Below are 18535 nucleotides of genomic sequence, written 5' to 3'. Positions count from 1 at the left end.
GCTGCCTTTTACTTTTGGTGCCCCAGCCCAATGTGAACTAAAGTAACTCTTTGGGATCAATCGTTCTGGAAAGGATGCGTGACTCTCGACTTGCTGATATCAACTAGAGTATTGGAGATAACTTTCAAATCTAGCAAACTAAGGGCCAAGGGGGGTTGCGGCCAAGTTGCGGCTGCGGCCCATCAGTCTGTAACTGACGTCCTATTGGCTTGACGTCATCGGTCCGATTTTGTGCAGCTTTTTAGCATTCTAAGGGGAATGTTGTTATGAGCCACATTTGTCTCGCGGCTTGTGTTATTTTGCGAACGCGAGAGGGAGTGGGAGGTGTGGATAGGTCATGATTGTGTAATATTTAATGAATTTCTGATCAAGATAATGCAAGCAACTGGCGAAACTTCTGCAAGGGACAGCAGAAGTGCTTTTTGGAAGAAAAACACAAAAACTGTACCTGGAAGGTATGTTTTACCGTGCATGAAGAACATTGACATTTAATTCAAATTGTAATTGAACTTCACCATATTTATTAATTATTTTGAAACTTTTCAAAAAAGTAAGATTTCTAAAGAATAAAACAATGCCTTCATTGTCATGGGGTCGGTAGCCTCAGCCCTCAGATGAACTTGATTGAATGTAGGTATCGGTCAGTCATTGTCTCAGGTGTATTGGTATGATTGGAATGTAATTTACCTACGTAGTGATTGAAATTAGCCAAGGCTAGATCTTATTGTCTTGCACTGAAATTTATAGAATTGTCTGTTTGCCCTGAAAAGCATCCATCCATCAGTGTGGCAAAATTTCAGCAAACAGAATTACGCTGGACGCTGTGGCAAAATTTCACGGCAATGCGCCTATGACATCAGACATGGTGACAGTAGCATGAATTTTTCCAGTCTGGGGGCTCTGTCTTTGTGAATCATCACAGTTCACATCCATACTGAATTGTTTACCTAATACCTATCTATTAGGTTTTGTGCCTAATGGTATTTATTTTATAAATACCTAGCTGTATTTTTTAATGCACAGATGCAAACCTGCAAATATATTACATTTATGTATATACACTTTTGCAAAATAACAAGTATTATCATGCCATTTGGTCAGCATGTGTTTGACCTATAAGCAAGTCAACTATTATTTACTACTATGGACGTCAAACCCCTTGAGACCCCACTTTTTTGCGATAATTTTTTAATGCGTCAACTCTCGTTGACAATATTCTGGCAATGTGTGTTTCAGAACCTGCCGAAACTTTTATTACTAAGGTATTTTGACGCCAAACGATTATGAAAGGTACTTCTCATTCACTCGTAATGTTAAATTTCACGGAACAAATCTGCTGTTTGGGTAGAGGCTACGCGCTCATGGGGCGGAGCCACGTAATGACGTCAGCGCTAAGCTCCGCCCTACCCCTCCGGCGCTCCTTACCCGGCGACCGGTCACTCGCGTCTCTCGCTCCATTCAGGCTTGATGGTGGGTGGTAGCTGGTAGCGGTAGCGGGCGCTGGTAGATGGCATTTAGAGCAGATGGCGCTGGTGGCGGGGCTCGAGTGTGGCCGAGCGCAAGCCTCTGCCCGGGCCTGAATTGACCTTAGCATTACGAGTGAATGAGAAGTACCTTCCATAATCGTTTGGCGTCAAAATACCTTAGTAATAAAAGTTTCGGCAGGTTCTGAAACATACATTGCTAGAATATTGTCAGCGAAAGTTGACGCGTTAAAAAATTATCGCAAAAAAGTGGGGTCTCAAGGGGTTTGACGTTCATAGTAGAGTCTAGAAATGTATAGACAGGCAATGCGTAATTTGTGGTTCTTTTTACTTTATGCTAACTGATCAAATCCACCTACCACATGCTGCATTTAGTATGAAGTCTGTTTATGGAGCTCAGCACCCTCCAATTACATCAGACTGGTCTCCTCAGTAAGTTACCAATCCTAGCATGTACATGAATGTCATCTTCATAGATAGCACTGCTTTTCTTACATGCTTAGGCATTGCTATTTGAAGTATGGCTGCTGATATGAACATTGCTTCCCAGCTTGTCAAAGGCTATATAAATGTTGTCTATGTGAATCATTTCATAGTTGAATGCAAGTGAAATAGTTAGTTAGACATCTATAAATGCCTCCTTTTTCACATTGGTTATGATGCACATGTTACTAGCAGTTGTGCAGATGTGCCAGTGCCTGTTGTTTTGTTGAAGTGCCAATGCTTTATTGTAATTTTGTTATGCCATAAACTGCTGGTTCTTTTTTCATGAATAGTGGAACACTTATTTGTGTTCATTTCTCACTCAGTCCTTAGTTATTGTATACATTGCACCTTTTCATTCAATTGCCTACTTTTGTAATTGTTTCTTCTAGTTAACATTGTAACATTGCACAAGTGGCTGTAGCTTTGCTGGTAGCATTTATTCCATTTATCAGGCATTTTGATATTTTACTTCAAAAAGGCTATAAAGTTGTTTCAATACCTTAGCCACTACCCTCCTCATTCTGCTGTCACTGTCGCTGTAGACCGTCATCGCTGGTAGTCTCGGTCGTCTCCCGCAATGCGTGACTGGATCCCCCCTCGCCCCACCACCAGGCCCAGCCCGCGCCACGCGCCGGCAGAGGCCTCGGGAGGGGCCAACTTCCACGAGTTCCAGCAGTCGGTCGAGGACGCCTGGGACGATGGCGACGACGAGTTCTGCATCATCTCCGGAAAAATACAGAAAGGTGAGGCCGCACTCTTGCTGAGGCAAATGAAACGACTGATGTGAGTGGCAATGTATCAGGTCTGCCAATTTAGCTTGGCGAGCCATTGTGTTTTGATGTTCAGTACCCGTTCTAGCGACATTCATGCGTTCTGGCGACATTCATAAATCATAATCATTCACGCCATCAAAATCCTTGGACAAGATTACCTGGAGGTAAATAAAAAGGACATCTTTGATATCAGTGCCGTAAACTCCGGCCAGTGTTGACAAATCCTATTCACGGCATTGGTAAGATTGGGCCCTGGATCTGTCATCTAGCGCATCACAATTGGTGGTGATGACCAGCACATTCGGGGCTCTCTCAAAGCGTAAACATCGGCATTAGCATGGGATTTCTGACGTAAGATAAAAGAGACGACGATGTGCAAGTTATCCACTATTTTTTTACGACACCGGATATTGTTGAACTAATCCGGCAAAATGTAGACACTGCATATGTTTATGTTCGCTCTTGGATAAACAGTTTGTCTTGTCCGAAATAAGAAGCTCTGTGGAAAAGCTATACTGAAGATTTATTTTTATTGCGCTGCTACGATTTTCGTTACGCTGTGGCGTGACTTTTGTCCAAAGAGTTGCGATATCCAGTCTTCAATCTTAACGTTGACCTATGATTGCCATATATGGCATTGCTTTTGCCTTATTGAAAACACAACTATTGTGCTTTTATTATTTTTGTTCAGCGTTTAATTTCCGAGAGGGGCATGCTTGCACAGATAACCTCGCAGTCCAGGCGCTCGTAAAGCCCAAATAACTACAGCTGAGAACACATAACCATCAAAATCTCATCTCATAGTGCATAATCCACATCAATGATGCATGCTGATCGCACGGCGAACTTCAAGATAATGCATAGTTGTATACCGATGCATCGACCTTATTGGCTGTTTACTCATGATCTGCTTCTATCGATAACCACGGCCATGGTTTTACTACATCGCCCCTAGAGGCTTTACTGGTGTATCGTATTGTACTTTGTTACTGTAATGTGCCATCAAAGTTGTTGAACTACGGGCGCTACGACCCACTCTGCATAGTTGATAACGTCTGATGGTTGGCGCCTGTATGCTCGATGAATGAAGACGTCGACAATAATTCGACCCTTAACATAACACTGGATATGCATCAAGCAATTGGGTAAAATGCACAACATTTGGTAATACCGAATATTGAATAAATAAAACTCAAGTTCCGTGCGTAAACTATGAGAACTATTTGCCATGAGCTTGCATAATACCAACAAAACAGCTTACAGTGAGTTCGCTGGCCTTTGAAATCCGTCTGCATTGAATGCTCCAAGCCCATCGCTGAGACAGATCGTGGCATTTCCGCGATTCGGTTATTGCACCGTCTCTGCGGCTGAGTGGCATTGCGGTGCCCTGGTTCTCACTGGGCTGGTGTGCGAGCGGGTGTCAGGCTGTGCCGACCAGCCGCACGGCCCAGAGCTATCTGAGTCGGGCCAGTCTGGTTCGACACGGGATTAGCACTCAGTCTGCTCGGGCTCCAGGTAAAGCGGACAAAGCGCCCGCCGCCGCCGCGGCAGAAAAAGATCTGGGGGCTGATTCGAGTGGCATGCTCTCCGTTGAGCTGACCGGGAATGGGGAACTAAAGTGTAGGGTTAGTGGTGGTAAATGCTGTACTGGAGTGGTGTGGCTTCACTGGTGCTGCGATGCCATAATTTTCCACGACTTTAGGTGGTGTGATGTAATAAGGGCTTTATGCTGTGTAAGGTGGCTTGACTTGTGTTGGAATGCCACGCTGCTGCATATTTTCACAAAAGCGTCATTCTTGGCGTTGTCAGGGGACTATTGTACTTCATGGCCCTGACTATTGTACTTCATGTGACTGGCAGCGCGTTGCCGACATTTCCTTGTGAATGAATGAGAATAGGAAGCGAGTAGCATAACCCTTTACAGTTGATGAAGGTGATGAACCCTGATTTTGAATTTACTTCTGTGCTTTTTTATTCTTGAACATGAGAACCCGTCCATCATATAATCGCCCTAGCCGACACTTCCGCCTATAAGCTATCAGCTGCCACGCCTGTTCGGCGCTCTTGGTCTGGTGACTGCCAATAAACGGTATCAGTTTTCCTGTCGAGTTCGCCAGCCAGTCGCTGACAGTACCCTCGGTCACTCTCGCGTGTGTATTGTATGTAAACTGGCAGGCCACGGCGGGGCTCTCTCAGGGGACGTTAATTAACTGGAGCCACTGCCTCTGGATTAGGTGTCCCATGGGGCGTCTTTGCCGAACTCTGGATCGTCCGAGTAAATTACACAGACGGAGCTATATTGGAGGCCTGGCTGAATGTGGGGTTTATGGCCGCCATCAGCTGCAATATGTCTCTGGAGACAGCCTGGATGGAAGGCCCTCATATAAATGCTGCCGTTTGCAGGCTTTTCCGAGTGTTGGTGTGTAAAGCTGAATGTTTAATTTAATCTTGCTTGTGCTGAATCTTAAGTGTTTCATCTCGCTGTTGCATAGTATATTTTTCATTTCCACTGTAACTAATTGCCCTTTTCAATAGCATGGTGAAACAACAGCGCGAACGTACTGAGAATTAGGCCATAACTAGTGTCCCTCTTTTTCCAGCAATCGTTTTTCGACCAAATAGTTCAAACCAAAGTGCTCCGACTGAACGGAAGATCAGCAGAGCTGCAACATTCCTACGGATTATGGCAACGAAACTCATGTCGGCAACTCTGTCTGTTGTTGTTTTGTTAGAACTGGAGTGGTGCATTGATTTATAAATCAACGCATTTTCCATCTCGCTGTCACTTATCATTATATCCGAGTGTAAGGACTGCTGGCTGACGTTGATTCTGACCTGGCGAAGCCTTACGTTCCTTTTGGTGTTATGTTATGTAATGAAATTGAATGCAGAGCGGGGGACCAGTATTCCAGTAGTGCGGCATTCTTTCGTTGTATGCTTGCATACTTGCGAGTTGTGACAATTTTCCTTGCATTGTCGTACGAAAACGGTTCTTGTATTACAAAGCCACTCTGCATTTATTGCTTGCGAGCTCAGTATTCCACAAAAGCGTTTGCTGTTATCTATCCAAAGTGTTCTTTCCGTGCCTTTGTCTCTGTTCTCTGCCTCCCAGCACGCTCGGTTTCATTACGAGCCGCTGGATTTCGCTCGGAAAGTCTGAGGCCGGAACCTGAGCTGCGGGATCGACGTGCTTCCTCCCATCCCGGCCCTCTGCCCCTCCCCTCCTCTCTCCCGTCTGGAGAGGCTGTAAACGCCGCAGGGCATCTCCTTGGCGTGGTGAGACCGGTGTCGAGCTGCGCCCGCCCGGTGACAGGCGCCCTATCGACCCGACCCACCCGTCCGCGGCGGCCACTGGGCCACTGTCTGACACTGTCGGCTGCGGTTATCTACTGTGAGACCGTGTCGGCGGGCTGACAGCGCGAGACAAACGTGACCAGGCTACACGGCGATATTGCCACCAGTTTAACACAACCACTACCAGCTGGTGCCCTTCTCTCGTAGCCGCCAGGGTGTGGTAGTATTCTGTCGCGCTCCTTAGCTCCTAACACTGGCAGACCGTCCTCCCAAGAGCCTGCAATCATCCCAGGGGTCATCGTACAAGCAGCCGTGGCAGCGGACATACCGTGGCGCGGATAATGCACTGGTCTGGATGGCTCTGCCGTACGTGATGGGAATCGGACACGGCGCAGAGCCGGTGGCTGAGCCGACCAGGGCACGATCCGATGATCGGGAAGGTCATTCGGGTTCCGGGATCGCCCGCTGAGCTGGTGCCCAGAGAGAATGAATGAGACGGACGGGGCGTGACCTGGCTGGGGGATTTGTCGTACCGGAAGATAGGAGTGGAATTCGGATTCGGCGGAGGAAAGGTCGTAATGGAAAGATGTTTACCTCTCTTGTGGGATTGAGGCCTTTGACTCTTTCAGTTCACCATGTTCAAGAGACTATTTCCACATTAGGGGATGCCATCTTGCAAGTTGTAACTTGTGTTGCCCCACGTACCAACTTGTTTCCATTTTATTACGGCCGTTTGCATGACTGGGTCTGTGAACAGACCATTTTTGGTCACAAACGTTCACGCTCGTTTACCGTTTCTCAACAAAGACCACAAGCGGTTTGACCTTTTGAAGTGTGTGCCTCACCCACTTAACCTCTCTGACCACACGTTCTCTGTGGGTTCCAGACGTGCGGATATCGGAGAACCTGGCGCACTCCACGGCGCTCAATGTGATCCAGTCCCACCGCTCGGCGGGCGGCGGCCGACCGCGGAGCGAACAGCGGCCCAGCGGCAGCGGCAGCGGCACGCAGGAGCATAGCGATGAGCGCGAAAAGACCACCGATCGGCCGGAATCCAACAGGTGGGCTGAGTGGCGACAGGTTGCACTGGGGATGTGGAGATATGTTTGGAATGTGGATGCTGGGATGTGAGAAAAAGTGATAGAGGTTTTATAGGAGGGGTAGCTTGTGAGCACTTGTAGTGTAGCTGGATGAAATGGTGTGTTTAGCGGATACGTTAAATGCATCGGGGCGGTATAGTATGACAATCTGCACGATTTGGCATTGACGTATGACATTGACAATGATAATGACCAGACTTGTGCCGGGACCAAAAATCAAGATCCAGGATCCTCAAGGTCCCACGGCAAATTTAATTTTTAGAATCCAAGGTTTCCAAGGTCCCACGGCAAATTTAATTTTTAGAATCCAAGGTTTCCAAGGTCCCACGGCAAATTCAATTTCTAGAATCCAAGGTTTCCAAGGTCCCATGGCAAATTCAATTTCTAGAATCCAAGGTTTCCAAGGTCCCACGGCAAATTCAATTTCTAGAATCCAAGGTTTCCAAGGTCCCATGGCAAGTATACATTGCAGGGTCCACAGTCCCCAAGGTCCCACGACAAGAATGCATTGCAAGATCCACAGTCCCTAGGGTCCCACGACAAGTGTGAATTTCAGGATCCACAGTCCCCAAGGTCCCATGACAAGTACACACTTCAGAGTTCAGGGTCCACAATCCTCAAGGTCCCACGGCAAGAATACATCTCAGGATCCAAAGTATTCAGGGTCCCACAACAAGAACTTAAGCAAACTAACATTCTGATGAGCAGACTTACTTCTAAATATTCTGCCAACGGATGCCCAGCAACATTGAAAGGGGCAGAACCTATGCAAACCTGTGGACTGTGGTGGTTTTATCATTAACCAACATAGGTAGGGGGAGCTTCATCACAAGTTAAAAATGAATCATAATATCAATCTCTCCTTCTTTAACCTGACAAATTCATAAAAATGTAGGTAGGTAATAGGTAGGCCTTGCAATTTGTATTGTCATGTACCTTTCAATTCAATCTTACCTGATCAGTAGGAATATAGGATAGCACCTTACAGTCATTGAAGACAGACATTCAAGTATTCTTTCAGGCAATATCAAAAAACCAGAAATAAAACTTACAGGCTTCATAAAAACGTAAAAGTTGAATTGGATAGGATGCTTTCGATTTTCTGCACATTCAGTTACATAATACCTAGGATAAAAACTCAAATATGTTCTAAGTCTTGTTTGCGCGAGCGCTCACAGAAAAACTGATCGACTAAGCCAATAGAATTAGAGTATCAGCGAGCGCAAACCTTACTTACTGTTCATTCACATTAGATTGAAGGCTCTGAACAAAACTCCATGTGGTAATTTTTTCGTCAGACGGTTATTCGTCGGCAGATTTTCGTCTGACTTTTTCGTCTTGCATTTTTTCGTCTGTACGAATTGATTTGGTGCATTTTTCGTTTGAGTATTTTTCTGTCCGGCATTTTTTCGTCTGGACGAGGCGGAAAATGTCCTTATAAAAAAATGCGCGGACTTAAATATGCACAGACGAAAAAATGCATAGACGAAGTCACGAAAGTCTGCGGACGAAAATCTGCAGACGAAAAATTGTCCGACGAAAACCTGCTAAACGAAAAAGTTGAACTGTCATGGAATCATTGCTTATATTGCTCATTGCTCAATGCCTTGGCTCAATGGTGATTTGATGAATTGCAAAACAAATAAGTTTGACACTAACTAGGTCAGTGGGTAGCTTCCAAATAGCTTCAAGCCCGGCATATCACAACCCCAGAAAATATGTGAGGTGAGATTAGAAAAGAACTTTCCAAACCACCACTGTCCACTGTTTGACAGTTTCATAATCAATAACATCGATAATGTAAAAAGCTACCAGGTCTCTTGTTCCAGTTCTGCCTCACAGCCATGACAACGATTTGGCTTTATATATGTCTACACAGTCTGGTTCGTTTTCTCTTCATGTATCTATCTTAGCCCCTTGCAGCTGGTCGCTCAACCATAGATATTTATTGAAGTGCTTACAGACAAAACCTAGTGCAGGGTCCTTAGTGGCCCATGTGCAACATAAACCTCATGGTCCAGCTTCCAGGATTCTTGAGGTCCCTCAGCAAAATGATGGTGTAGGTCCGGACCGTTCTCCTAAGATCCCATGACAAATAATAAAACTGGGACTGAAGGTCTGCATTCTGCAGGGTCTTGCAGCATACCAAAATTTTGAGGTCCCGACCCCTGGGTTTCCATTGTTTCACGGCATATGAAATGTTGAGGTCCTGGGTTTCTAAGGTCTCATGACATATGAAATGTTGATGTCCTGGGATTCCAAGGTCTCGCGGCATATGCAAATGTTGAGGTCCTGGGATTCCAAGGTCTCGCGGCATATGCAAATGTTGAGGTCCTGGGATTCCAAGGTCTCGCGGCATATGGATGTTTTAAGGTCCTGGGTTTCCAAGGTCTCGCGACAAAAATGACAATGTGAGGTCCAGGATCCTTCAAGGTCCCAGACCTTGGACTCTGCGAACCCTGGATCTCGGATCTTTTTGGGACCTTGGCACAAGTCTGATAATGACATTGACAATGACAATGATTGACGAACGGTGTTAACAATGTCCGTGGTTGGCTGTGTTGTTGATCCATGTCTGCCGTACAAACCTCATACTATGGATCACGTATAACTTGTTACTACCACGCGTGTTGTGTTTGCGAGGATAAGTAGCTCGACTCTCTCGCTTGCACGTACGAGTTTTTGTGGTTTGTTTATTTGGGCCACAACATCCCCAGACTTACTATCGGATATCAATTCCCGTACCCGCACTCTTGATTCTCCCTCTACCTCTACGAAACATTCACATAACTTCTCGCGGTGACAATTGACGTCTGATTGGCACGAGAAGCACCTGACCTTGAACGGTAGCGGGCGGTATGTGCGGGGTCAATGGGGAGGAGGGGGGCGGGGCCGATGGGCAGGCACAGCTGCGCCCCGTCTCTGCTACCACGAGCAGCGGTCCCTTGCGGCTCGGGGCGGCTGTGGCCGCCGTTGGGACCTTGGCACGCAGGGTTCGAAGAAGGTCCGTCGGTCTGTGGGACTGGTTGTCTGTCTGTCGGGAACTGTGACAGTGACAATGTGTCTGTGACGGTGGTGGTAGGTGTGGTTTTGATAGTGGAGCCCAAGGCCCTATGCTTGTATACCGTGGAGCCGGTGTATGTGTGACAGTGACGATGATCACTAAGACAGTACCCGTCAGTCATTGTGACAGTGAACGTCAGTGATAGTGACAGTCACCTGTGGTGTCTCGAGCTCGGGAATGGTGCGGTATCTCAGCCAGTGACGTCCCGGAGACGGCGGTGCTGGGTCTGACGGTGGGGCGGTAGGCGTTTCCGAGGCGATGGAAGGAGGGATGATGGCGGTAGGCGGTTCTGAGGCGTGCTGGTGGGCGGTGGGAGCGGTGATTAGGGTCCTGCACGCGGCCGAATTGTCGACTCTATCGGTGCGATCGCACAGCTGTGCCGGCCACAGCCGCTGCACTGTGACGTACCGGCCGTACTGAGCCAGTCGCCTACCTGCCCCGTGGGCGTACTGTTTGTGAGAGCTGAGTGGTTTCGACGCTCCGCTGGAGCCGCATTTTGACCCGAGGGGATTCGGTAGTGGCGAAACGAACCGTGCACTGAAGTAAACAGCGTATAAATCTCAGAGGAACGGGCGGCGGCGAGCGAGCTCCGTGCTGACAGAATCAATTCCATAGCGGAAGCCGGCGACGGAGAAATGGTCTGTACGTGCTGAACGTCCGATAGTAACTTCACTCTCATGCCTTCGTGAATCAACGATCATCACGAGTAGCTACATGTGGAAATGACTGGACCGAAAATCACCCAAACTCAGCGCTCGGGTATCCTGAACTAGCGGCGCACTGTGCGTGAGACAACTGTAGAGTCGGAAATGTTCTATCGGGGCTGTCTGCGTGGTTTCAGCGAGTCGTCCGCGCCCGCGCCGGTGGTCAGCCGGCCCTGCAAGACGGAGGTCTCCCAGGCGGGGAAAGCGGAGGCTATGATCCGGCTGGCAGCGCAACGTGAGTACCGCGACGCATGCGAAAAATGTTTTTTCATCTTCGAGTATATTTGGGGGTGATATCTCGTCTGTTTGGATGGGGATGGGAGTGCTTCTATTGCAATTATCAAGCTAGTTGAGTGTGACTCAGTTAACGCATGATAATCGTGATGCTTTGATATTTCCTTGCAATGTTAGTAAGCAGTACCTATAGCTTTAGAAGACATTTGAACCAGTCGTTTTAACCCGTTTCTTAGTTTTAGTATCCCACTATCGTCACAGAATGCACACAGTCAGTACGGTCACTCCCCTTTCCCTCTGTGGCTGGCCCGCTACACTGGCTGCAGCTCGGTGTTTGCCCACTGTCCCGCAGCGCTCGCGGCACCCAGGTGTTTGCCCTGTGCCCCGCGGCGCTCTCCGTCTGTGTACTGGGTGGTCGGTCGAATATTGACTGGTCGGCTGGTCTATTGGATCTACGGGGCCGGTACCAGGCCGGTTCCGTGCAGTGGGTTAGACCGTGCCGTGAAATAAACAAAGCGGGCCCTCCGTGATCTTGGGTGGTCAGGAATGGGGAAGGATATAGGTGCAGACTGAAGGGTTGTACAGAGGGCGGCTTGCCTAAGCGCGTTGGGTCCTGATCTCAGAGTGCAGTGTGTGCTGGCTGCTTGCCAGCCTTGCACTCTAAACCGGCTTTATGAACGTGATTTCACAGACCGTCTTGAAATTAATTGCGGAAATGTCAAATAATATAAAATGTACAAGCATATGTAGGTCCCATTAGCTTCCCATTAGCCATTTGCTCCCATGACCTTCTCACTAGGACAACATCTTTTGGCAATGCGCCTGATTTGATGATGACTGACTCCAGTCCCATAAGCATGCGCTGCTACCAGTATGACTAATACGTTATCTGCGGGCCCGGATGCATGTTTCCGGGATGCTAACTGTTCGGGGCTGACTAACAGCTGTCATCTGACCAGCAGACTTTGTGATAAAGGGTCCTTTGTCGATAGTGAGTTGTGCTGCCAGCCACGACGCTCTGCTCTCAGTAGTCCGTGCCTGATTTCTCGTGGCGTTGGCTTGCTCTCCGTTTTTGGCTTGTTTCCGTTTTCCGTGATTTTGACAGTTCACTCCAATCCCTTTTCGGGTAAAGTGCACCTGTTTTCCTTTTGTATAGTTTGCTGAGTAAGTATATCGTAGTGCAAGCGTATCGCTGTGGTCATGCCTCATTCGCTCACGTCATCCCTCTTTTTCCTTTGCGGGCACGGTGGCGTTGCTGAACTATCGGCACTGCTGTGCTGCGGTAGCTGCCGTGTTGAGTCTTTTTAGTCCTGTCTTTTGTCGTGCTGGAACTGCGACAGCGTTTGCTTATCGCTAACGTGCTATGGGCGCACATTGTCTGGCACTCGACTCTCCCCTACTTTCCGATTTTAAATCAAACATCAGTAAAGCGTCTCGATTCCATTGTCTGATGGTCACCTCTCCGCGCAGGACCTCAGGCGGCGGCGGCGTCCGGCAGCCCCCCGACGGGCGGCCTGATGAACCCTACCAGCTGCCCCCGGATGCCGGGTCACCCTCAGCCGCTGCGGCCCGGCTCCGTGCTCCGACACCCTCCCGTCAGATACCTGCAGGATAAGGCCAACGCAGGTGGGTGGGAGGCTGAGAGTGATCGGCTCTGAGCCGGCTCGACCTGCCTAGGTCCTGCTCTAACGGCCCCGCCACCTCACCTCATTGGACCTGGCCTGTTGGACCGATAATAGACCAACAGAGTGTAGCCCAACGTCTTATTTTTACATTGATGCAGCATATAGGAGCAGTGAAATTCATCTAAATACTTTCCAAACAAAGTCACTCTGATTTATCCAACCGCATCGCTTATATTATTCACCTCTCCACCGTCGCCTTTGTCTCAGGCCTGGACCGGGAGGCGGCACGGCTGGCCAAGGTTCAGGCGGCCATCGACGGTGGCGCTACCACCCTGGACGAGCTGCGCGCCCTCTGCTGGGGCGGCGTGCCGTCCCCCGTGCGGGCCGTCGCCTGGCGCCTCCTCTCCGGCTACCTGCCGCTGCCCCGAGAGCGTCGCGAGCCCACGCTCTGCCGAAAGCGGGACGAGTACTGGAGCTTCGTGCAGCAGTACTATGACACACGGCACGATGATATTCACCAGGATACGTACCGACAGGTGAGGCTGGATAATAGTTATGGTACCTGGAGGGTAGTTCTTTTTAGTGAGGCATAAAAATGGAGGTCGAGTATGGACTTAAGCAGACATATGTTTGCGTGAACTTTGTCTTGAATATGTCAGCTTGCTCCACCTTGATTTACTTGCGCGTGAAGTCCACGCCCAATTTATGAATAGTGTACCTACTATAAAAGACAAGGTGTGATTCCTAGGGCTAGTTCCATGGTTTTATTAATTGTTTTTCTTTATGAATCAGCGTTCCAGCTTGTGTAACCGCTGTCATGCCGTGACCTGACCTGACCTCTGTAACCATTTCTGTCCGCAGATTCACATCGACATCCCGCGCATGTCTCCGCTGATCCCGCTTTTCCAGCAGCACTGCGTGCAGGAGATGTTTGAGCGCGTGCTCTACATCTGGGCCATCCGGCACCCGGCCTCGGGCTACGTGCAGGGGGTCAACGACTTGGTGACGCCCTACTTTATCGTCTTCCTGCAGGAGGTGCTGCCACCCGGTAAGTTTTTTTGTGGTCAGGGGCTGCAGGGCTCGAGTTAGTGTGCACATGAAAGGGAAATAACTGAGTCGAAGAAGTCTGGAAACGCTTTCTGAATGGCAATATTGTTGGTACGCCGTTGTTTCTGTTGTAAGCAATTTTCTTCTCAAAACAGTACGCCACTCCGGAATCGCAAACACAACTTTCACTGAACTATAATGTAACCATATTGTTTCACTTAACCACTTCGAGGCAATTTAACATAAGTATAACAGCAAGCCCACAATCCACATAACTGGGAAAAGAACCCCGTCCGTCGTTTCCATCCTCAGGACATTAAAATCCTTCTCCTCCACGGCGCAACCCTCGGTCCGGGCTGGACTGGCGGCTTTATCTCATGCAGGCTGCTCCCTTGGAGCGGAACCGCTGCTCCCAAGGGAGCACACTCGTAGCCGGGTGCAGTGAGTGCTTGGGGGGCTGTTCGGCCTGTACTCTGGACGGTCTCAGCCCCGGTGACTCACTAGGTTGCCTGCCCAGAGCAATGTCTACCCCTAATTCCTACTATCCTTCCGGCTCTGAAATGGTCTTGTCAGACCGAAAGGGCCTAACCCAACAAAACAAAACAAACTGGTTAATTCTCTTCACTGACCCATCTGACCCAAGGTCTTGAGATACTGTTCCCTCCCTCTCTAATCCCTACTACCCTGTCCCCTCTACCAGGCACGGACATCGACAGTTACGACGTGGCCTCTCTGGCGGAGCCGGAGCGGCGTGTGATCGAGGCCGACTCGTTCTGGTCCATGTCTCTGCTGCTGGACGGCATCCAGGACAACTACACGTTCGCCCAGCCGGGCATCCAGACCAAGGTGACCCAGCTCAAGGAGCTCGTCCAGCGGATAGACGGTGAGTGGGGAGCGAGGATCGAGAGGATGGGATGCGTGTGTTGTTCATTAGCTTTACCGAGAGTTGAAACGATTTGTAAGGTTAGGTGGCTTTATGAAGAACAGGAAACAGAAAAAGAAATTCGAAATTTGGAGGTATTGAATAGTTTGTCATAATGTCCTCTACCACTATTTAGGTGCATTCCGTATTGTTTTTGGATCACTCATCACTCACTAAAACTCGCCCACTCAACTGCAGCACCAGTATTCTACTTTTTTCGCAATAACGTCCTTCCCACCCCGCTCTCCCTCCCTCCCCAGCGCCGTTGGACGCGCACATCGCTCGGCACGGTATCGACTACCTGCAGTTCGCGTTCCGTTGGATGAACAACCTCCTGATGCGCGAGCTGCCGCTCCACTGCACCATCCGACTGTGGGACACCTACCTCTCGGAGGTGGACGGCTTCGCCAGCTTCCACCTGTACGTGTGCGCCGCCTTCCTCACATACTGGAGCCGGATACTGATGCAGGAGAAAGATTTCCAGGTGAGAAATGAAAGGGGTTGGGTCGGTTTCAGCTTATATCGACTTTGGTTTAAATTATGAAGCCTTTACATCTTTAACCCTATTCCTGGCGGGGGGGGGGGGGCCTCAGGAGCCCCCCCCCTGAGGTTTTTTGGCTATTTCTCCCAAACGCGTTGAGCTAGGAAGCTCAAATTTTCTGACTTTTCCTAAAAGGCTTCTACGCAACATGTCTGAAAATTTTGAGTTGATCTGACCTCAGGTCAGGTCACCAGAGGCGGTTTGGTGACCCTATCTCAGAAAAGTTTGCAATCACGCCAGAGCTAGAGTTTTTGACCGATCAATTTCTTCTCTTCAGGGTTTAGTTAGGGTACTAGTATGTGCAATTTGTATATCTCGGAATTTTGATATCGGTGACCTAAGGTCAGGTCAATTTCGCGACCTCCCCATTATAAGTCAATGGGGGAAAAATCAACTCCCTGTTTTTACCACTAAAACGGGTCGGAATGGCCCCATATACCATACATGACTTCATATACGATCAATCTTCACTACCTTGAGGTCTGTTTTGCTGTTGGGCAGCTGTGAGGTCATGTGACGTCATCAAAGGTCACCAAAGGTTTTTGGCCAATAACTCCGTACAGGAACAAGATACAGACGCGTGGATGGTCTCATTGTGTTCAGCTCGTCAAGACGCATCGAATGATATACATGATGACCTCGAGGTCACGTGACCTGAGGTCAACCTTTGACCTTGACCTTTCGAGGTCAACATATATATCATTCGATGCGGATTGACGAGAGGATCACGATGATGCCCTTAGTTTGTTCCTATCTTGACTAATTCGAAAGTTATTCGAGAAAAACTCTCTCCATATCTAGCGCCGCCATTTTGACTTTTTCGACCCCTGTGACGTCATCTTTGACCTGACCTGAAAATGACCTTAGTAAAAATTGTAGACCTTGGCCGTGCGTATCCGATGCCGTTTACCGCTTGTCGCTATCTTGCTTCGTTCTCGAGATCTCAGGGGGGGGGCCGAATCGGCCCCCCCCGCCAGTTTCTTGTCCCGGCGGAGCCCGCCAGGAATAGGGTTAAGCAACTTGTATTTCCAATTGACAGCAATACACTGAGTCGTATGTCAATTTCAAGGAGTGTTCTTGTGCTTCTGGTCCCTCCGCAAGTTCCAACTGTAACTCCTTCGATTTTCCGCTGCCAGGGACTGATGCTAACGCTTCAGAACCTGCCGACCCACAACTGGACAAACTCTGAGATCAGTCTGCTGGTCGCCGAGGCTTTCAAGCTCAAGTACACATTTGCCGACGCGCCTAATCACCTGGCAAGTCGGGCCAAATAACGAACCGGGAGTGGACCACGATGGACCACACGGTCTGGCGGACCACGCGGTCCGTTGGACCAGACGACAGACCGGAGTCGGCAATGGACCCTATGAGACCGCCGAGGTAAGGCATAAAGCTGGGCCAGGACTCGTGTGATGCTCCTGGCAGTTGAGTTGTGCGTAGCGCGGTCTGACTGGTGCGTTGAAGGCAGCGGGAGATGGGTTGGTCTAAGCCAGTGGCTGGAAACCTGTGTGAGATGTGTTAACAGCTGGAGAGTCAAACGGACGGCACGGAGGCATTTCCCGAGGGGACCGAGTGCCCGATAGTTGCCTCCGGTACGGTAATATCCAGGATGGCGGAGCAGTGGTCCATACAATGTCTCAGTGATGCTGGACAGTCAGGGTCTGGTGTCGTTTTCCATGCTGGACTGTTCAGTGAACCTGAGGGGCTAGCGGTGGACTACTCTCGGACCCTGGTGTGACTAAGAGGCCACGGTCGATCCCTTTGGCTAGCAGTGGTCAGTCTGAAAGAGAGGGCAGGTCCGTCGGGCTACCGGTGGCGGTTTGGCCGGCCACACACAGTGACTGACACCTCAGAACGCAAGGGGTCACATCAGCGCCCGGAAAGAAAGGGGGCAGTTTGTGGTTGGATTCGGCTTCTCTCCGTTGGCTTGACCTGACCTGAGCTGACCTGATTGATGGAAGGGCCACATTCGAACAATCATGTGCTTTGACACCGACGTCAGACCTGCCAACAGTCGGTTCTTTGACTTTGTCTTAGGCGTACATCCGCCTCTCTAAAAGTACTGAGTCATTTTCGACGGCGGAATCGGTTCTTGGTGGGGTATACCGTTTATGCGTGCCTTCCTCCCTTTTCTCTCTATCTATGGGCGATGGACTTGAAGGACCTTGCTCAATGGCCTCCGGCACCTACGAATTGTTGTTGCCTCTGTGAAATATTTATACAGTGATGTATCGCCGTTGAATGGACGGGCCGCGTGGACGTGGTTTAAGACCTAATTGTGGTGCTCCGTTGATGAATTTTGTGTGGTGTGCGAGTGGTGCGAGTCCTGTGATGCACGGTGACAGTGTGTCACTGCCTGTTCAGACAGTCTTGGAGGTGCAATGGGGAATCAATGACGACGGCGGGACGGCGAATCGCCCCGACCGGCGCAGTCCCCGACCTGTTTGCTGTTGTGCCAATGCTGCGCTTTGAGGTATGAGAGGGTATCGAGGCCTTGTGTAGGGCTTCTACTGTGACGAACAAACGCTGGCGGAACTATCTGGTGGCGGACAACGGAATGGAGACCGTTCATTGGCGGACGGGCGGCGGCCGCGCTGTTAGGCGGCGTGTGATTGGTGGACGAGTGAATGGAGATGTCAGACATTGTCTGATTGGACGCGTGTGAGGGTTGTTACGCCACGAGTGATTGGTGATTGAGGTGCTCGGTGCACGGTGCGTGATCGTGCACTGTGTACCTGTCAGTGATCTTCTGCTGAGACCTACCTGAACCAGCAGTACTGCGAGACAAACACCGTCGCCGAAAATATATATTTTATACCGCCTGTACTAGTTGATGGATGGTCGTTAATGTTGAGTGATTGAAGAGCGTAACTTTTGCTGTCCGTAATTATATTTATTCATCTAAATCATCACTTTTCGTTAGCCTTGTTTTGGACTTAATTGTTTTGTCCATGAACAGCTTTACGCCGTTGTATTTTTTTTTCGCACCGCTCCGCAACATCGATTGCCTGTGTTTTGATGGCTTTCTCTTAGCTTCGCCATCAAATTCTGACAGACTGTAAGAATCTGAAATTTCCCGGCTAATGGGCGACGACGTCTTCTTCGAAGCGTGCCTTTGGGGCGTTCTTCTTTCAAACACGATCATTAGGAGCTGAAAAACAACTCGTTGATTAGCGCCCTTCTTTGTTTTACACAACGATTGTTTATCGCTAGCTCCCCTTTCGACATTTTCATCACCATTGTGAGGAGAGTAGATAGCAA

General features: G+C 49.2%; 1 protein-coding gene across 2 annotated transcripts; it reads left to right on the top strand.

Moving 5' to 3' along the window:
- Window positions 1-243: 243 nt before the first annotated feature.
- Window positions 244-18096, top strand: LOC122384882 (TBC1 domain family member 22B-like). Of its 2 annotated transcripts, none has more exons than XM_043372684.1 (10): window positions 244-455; window positions 2583-2713; window positions 6924-7098; window positions 11043-11140; window positions 12610-12765; window positions 13032-13300; window positions 13626-13812; window positions 14512-14694; window positions 14994-15217; window positions 16411-18096. In XM_043372684.1, the coding sequence occupies exons 1-10, from the start codon at window positions 376-378 to the stop codon at window positions 16546-16548; spliced, it is 1641 nt and encodes a 546-aa protein (XP_043228619.1). In that variant the 5' UTR covers window positions 244-375; the 3' UTR covers window positions 16549-18096. The 2 variants fall into 2 exon arrangements, with proteins under 2 accessions (XP_043228619.1, XP_043228620.1); XM_043372685.1 differs by lacking the exon at window positions 244-455 and adding an exon at window positions 1848-1916.
- The last annotated feature ends 439 nt before the right edge of the window (window positions 18097-18535 follow it).

Source organism: Amphibalanus amphitrite, unplaced genomic scaffold (genome assembly GCF_019059575.1).
Source record: "Amphibalanus amphitrite isolate SeventyFive unplaced genomic scaffold, NRLGWU_Aamphi_draft 000201F_arrow, whole genome shotgun sequence".
Classification (NCBI taxonomy): domain Eukaryota; kingdom Metazoa; phylum Arthropoda; class Thecostraca; order Balanomorpha; family Balanidae; genus Amphibalanus; species Amphibalanus amphitrite.
This window is presented reverse-complemented; position numbering and strand designations above follow the sequence as displayed.

What these genes read in the sequence shown, in the direction of transcription:
- LOC122384882 (XM_043372684.1), top strand. Translation starts at nt 376, where the DNA reads ATGCAAGCAACTGGCGAAACTTCTGCAAGGGACAGCAGAAGTGCTTTT. An exon ending in CTCCGGAAAAATACAGAAAG is followed by an intron (nt 2,714 to 6,923) that starts GTGAGGCCGCAC and finishes TGTGGGTTCCAG; the next exon opens with ACGTGCGGATATCGGAGAAC. An exon ending in GATCCGGCTGGCAGCGCAAC is followed by an intron (nt 11,141 to 12,609) that starts GTGAGTACCGCG and finishes CTCTCCGCGCAG; the next exon opens with GACCTCAGGCGGCGGCGGCG.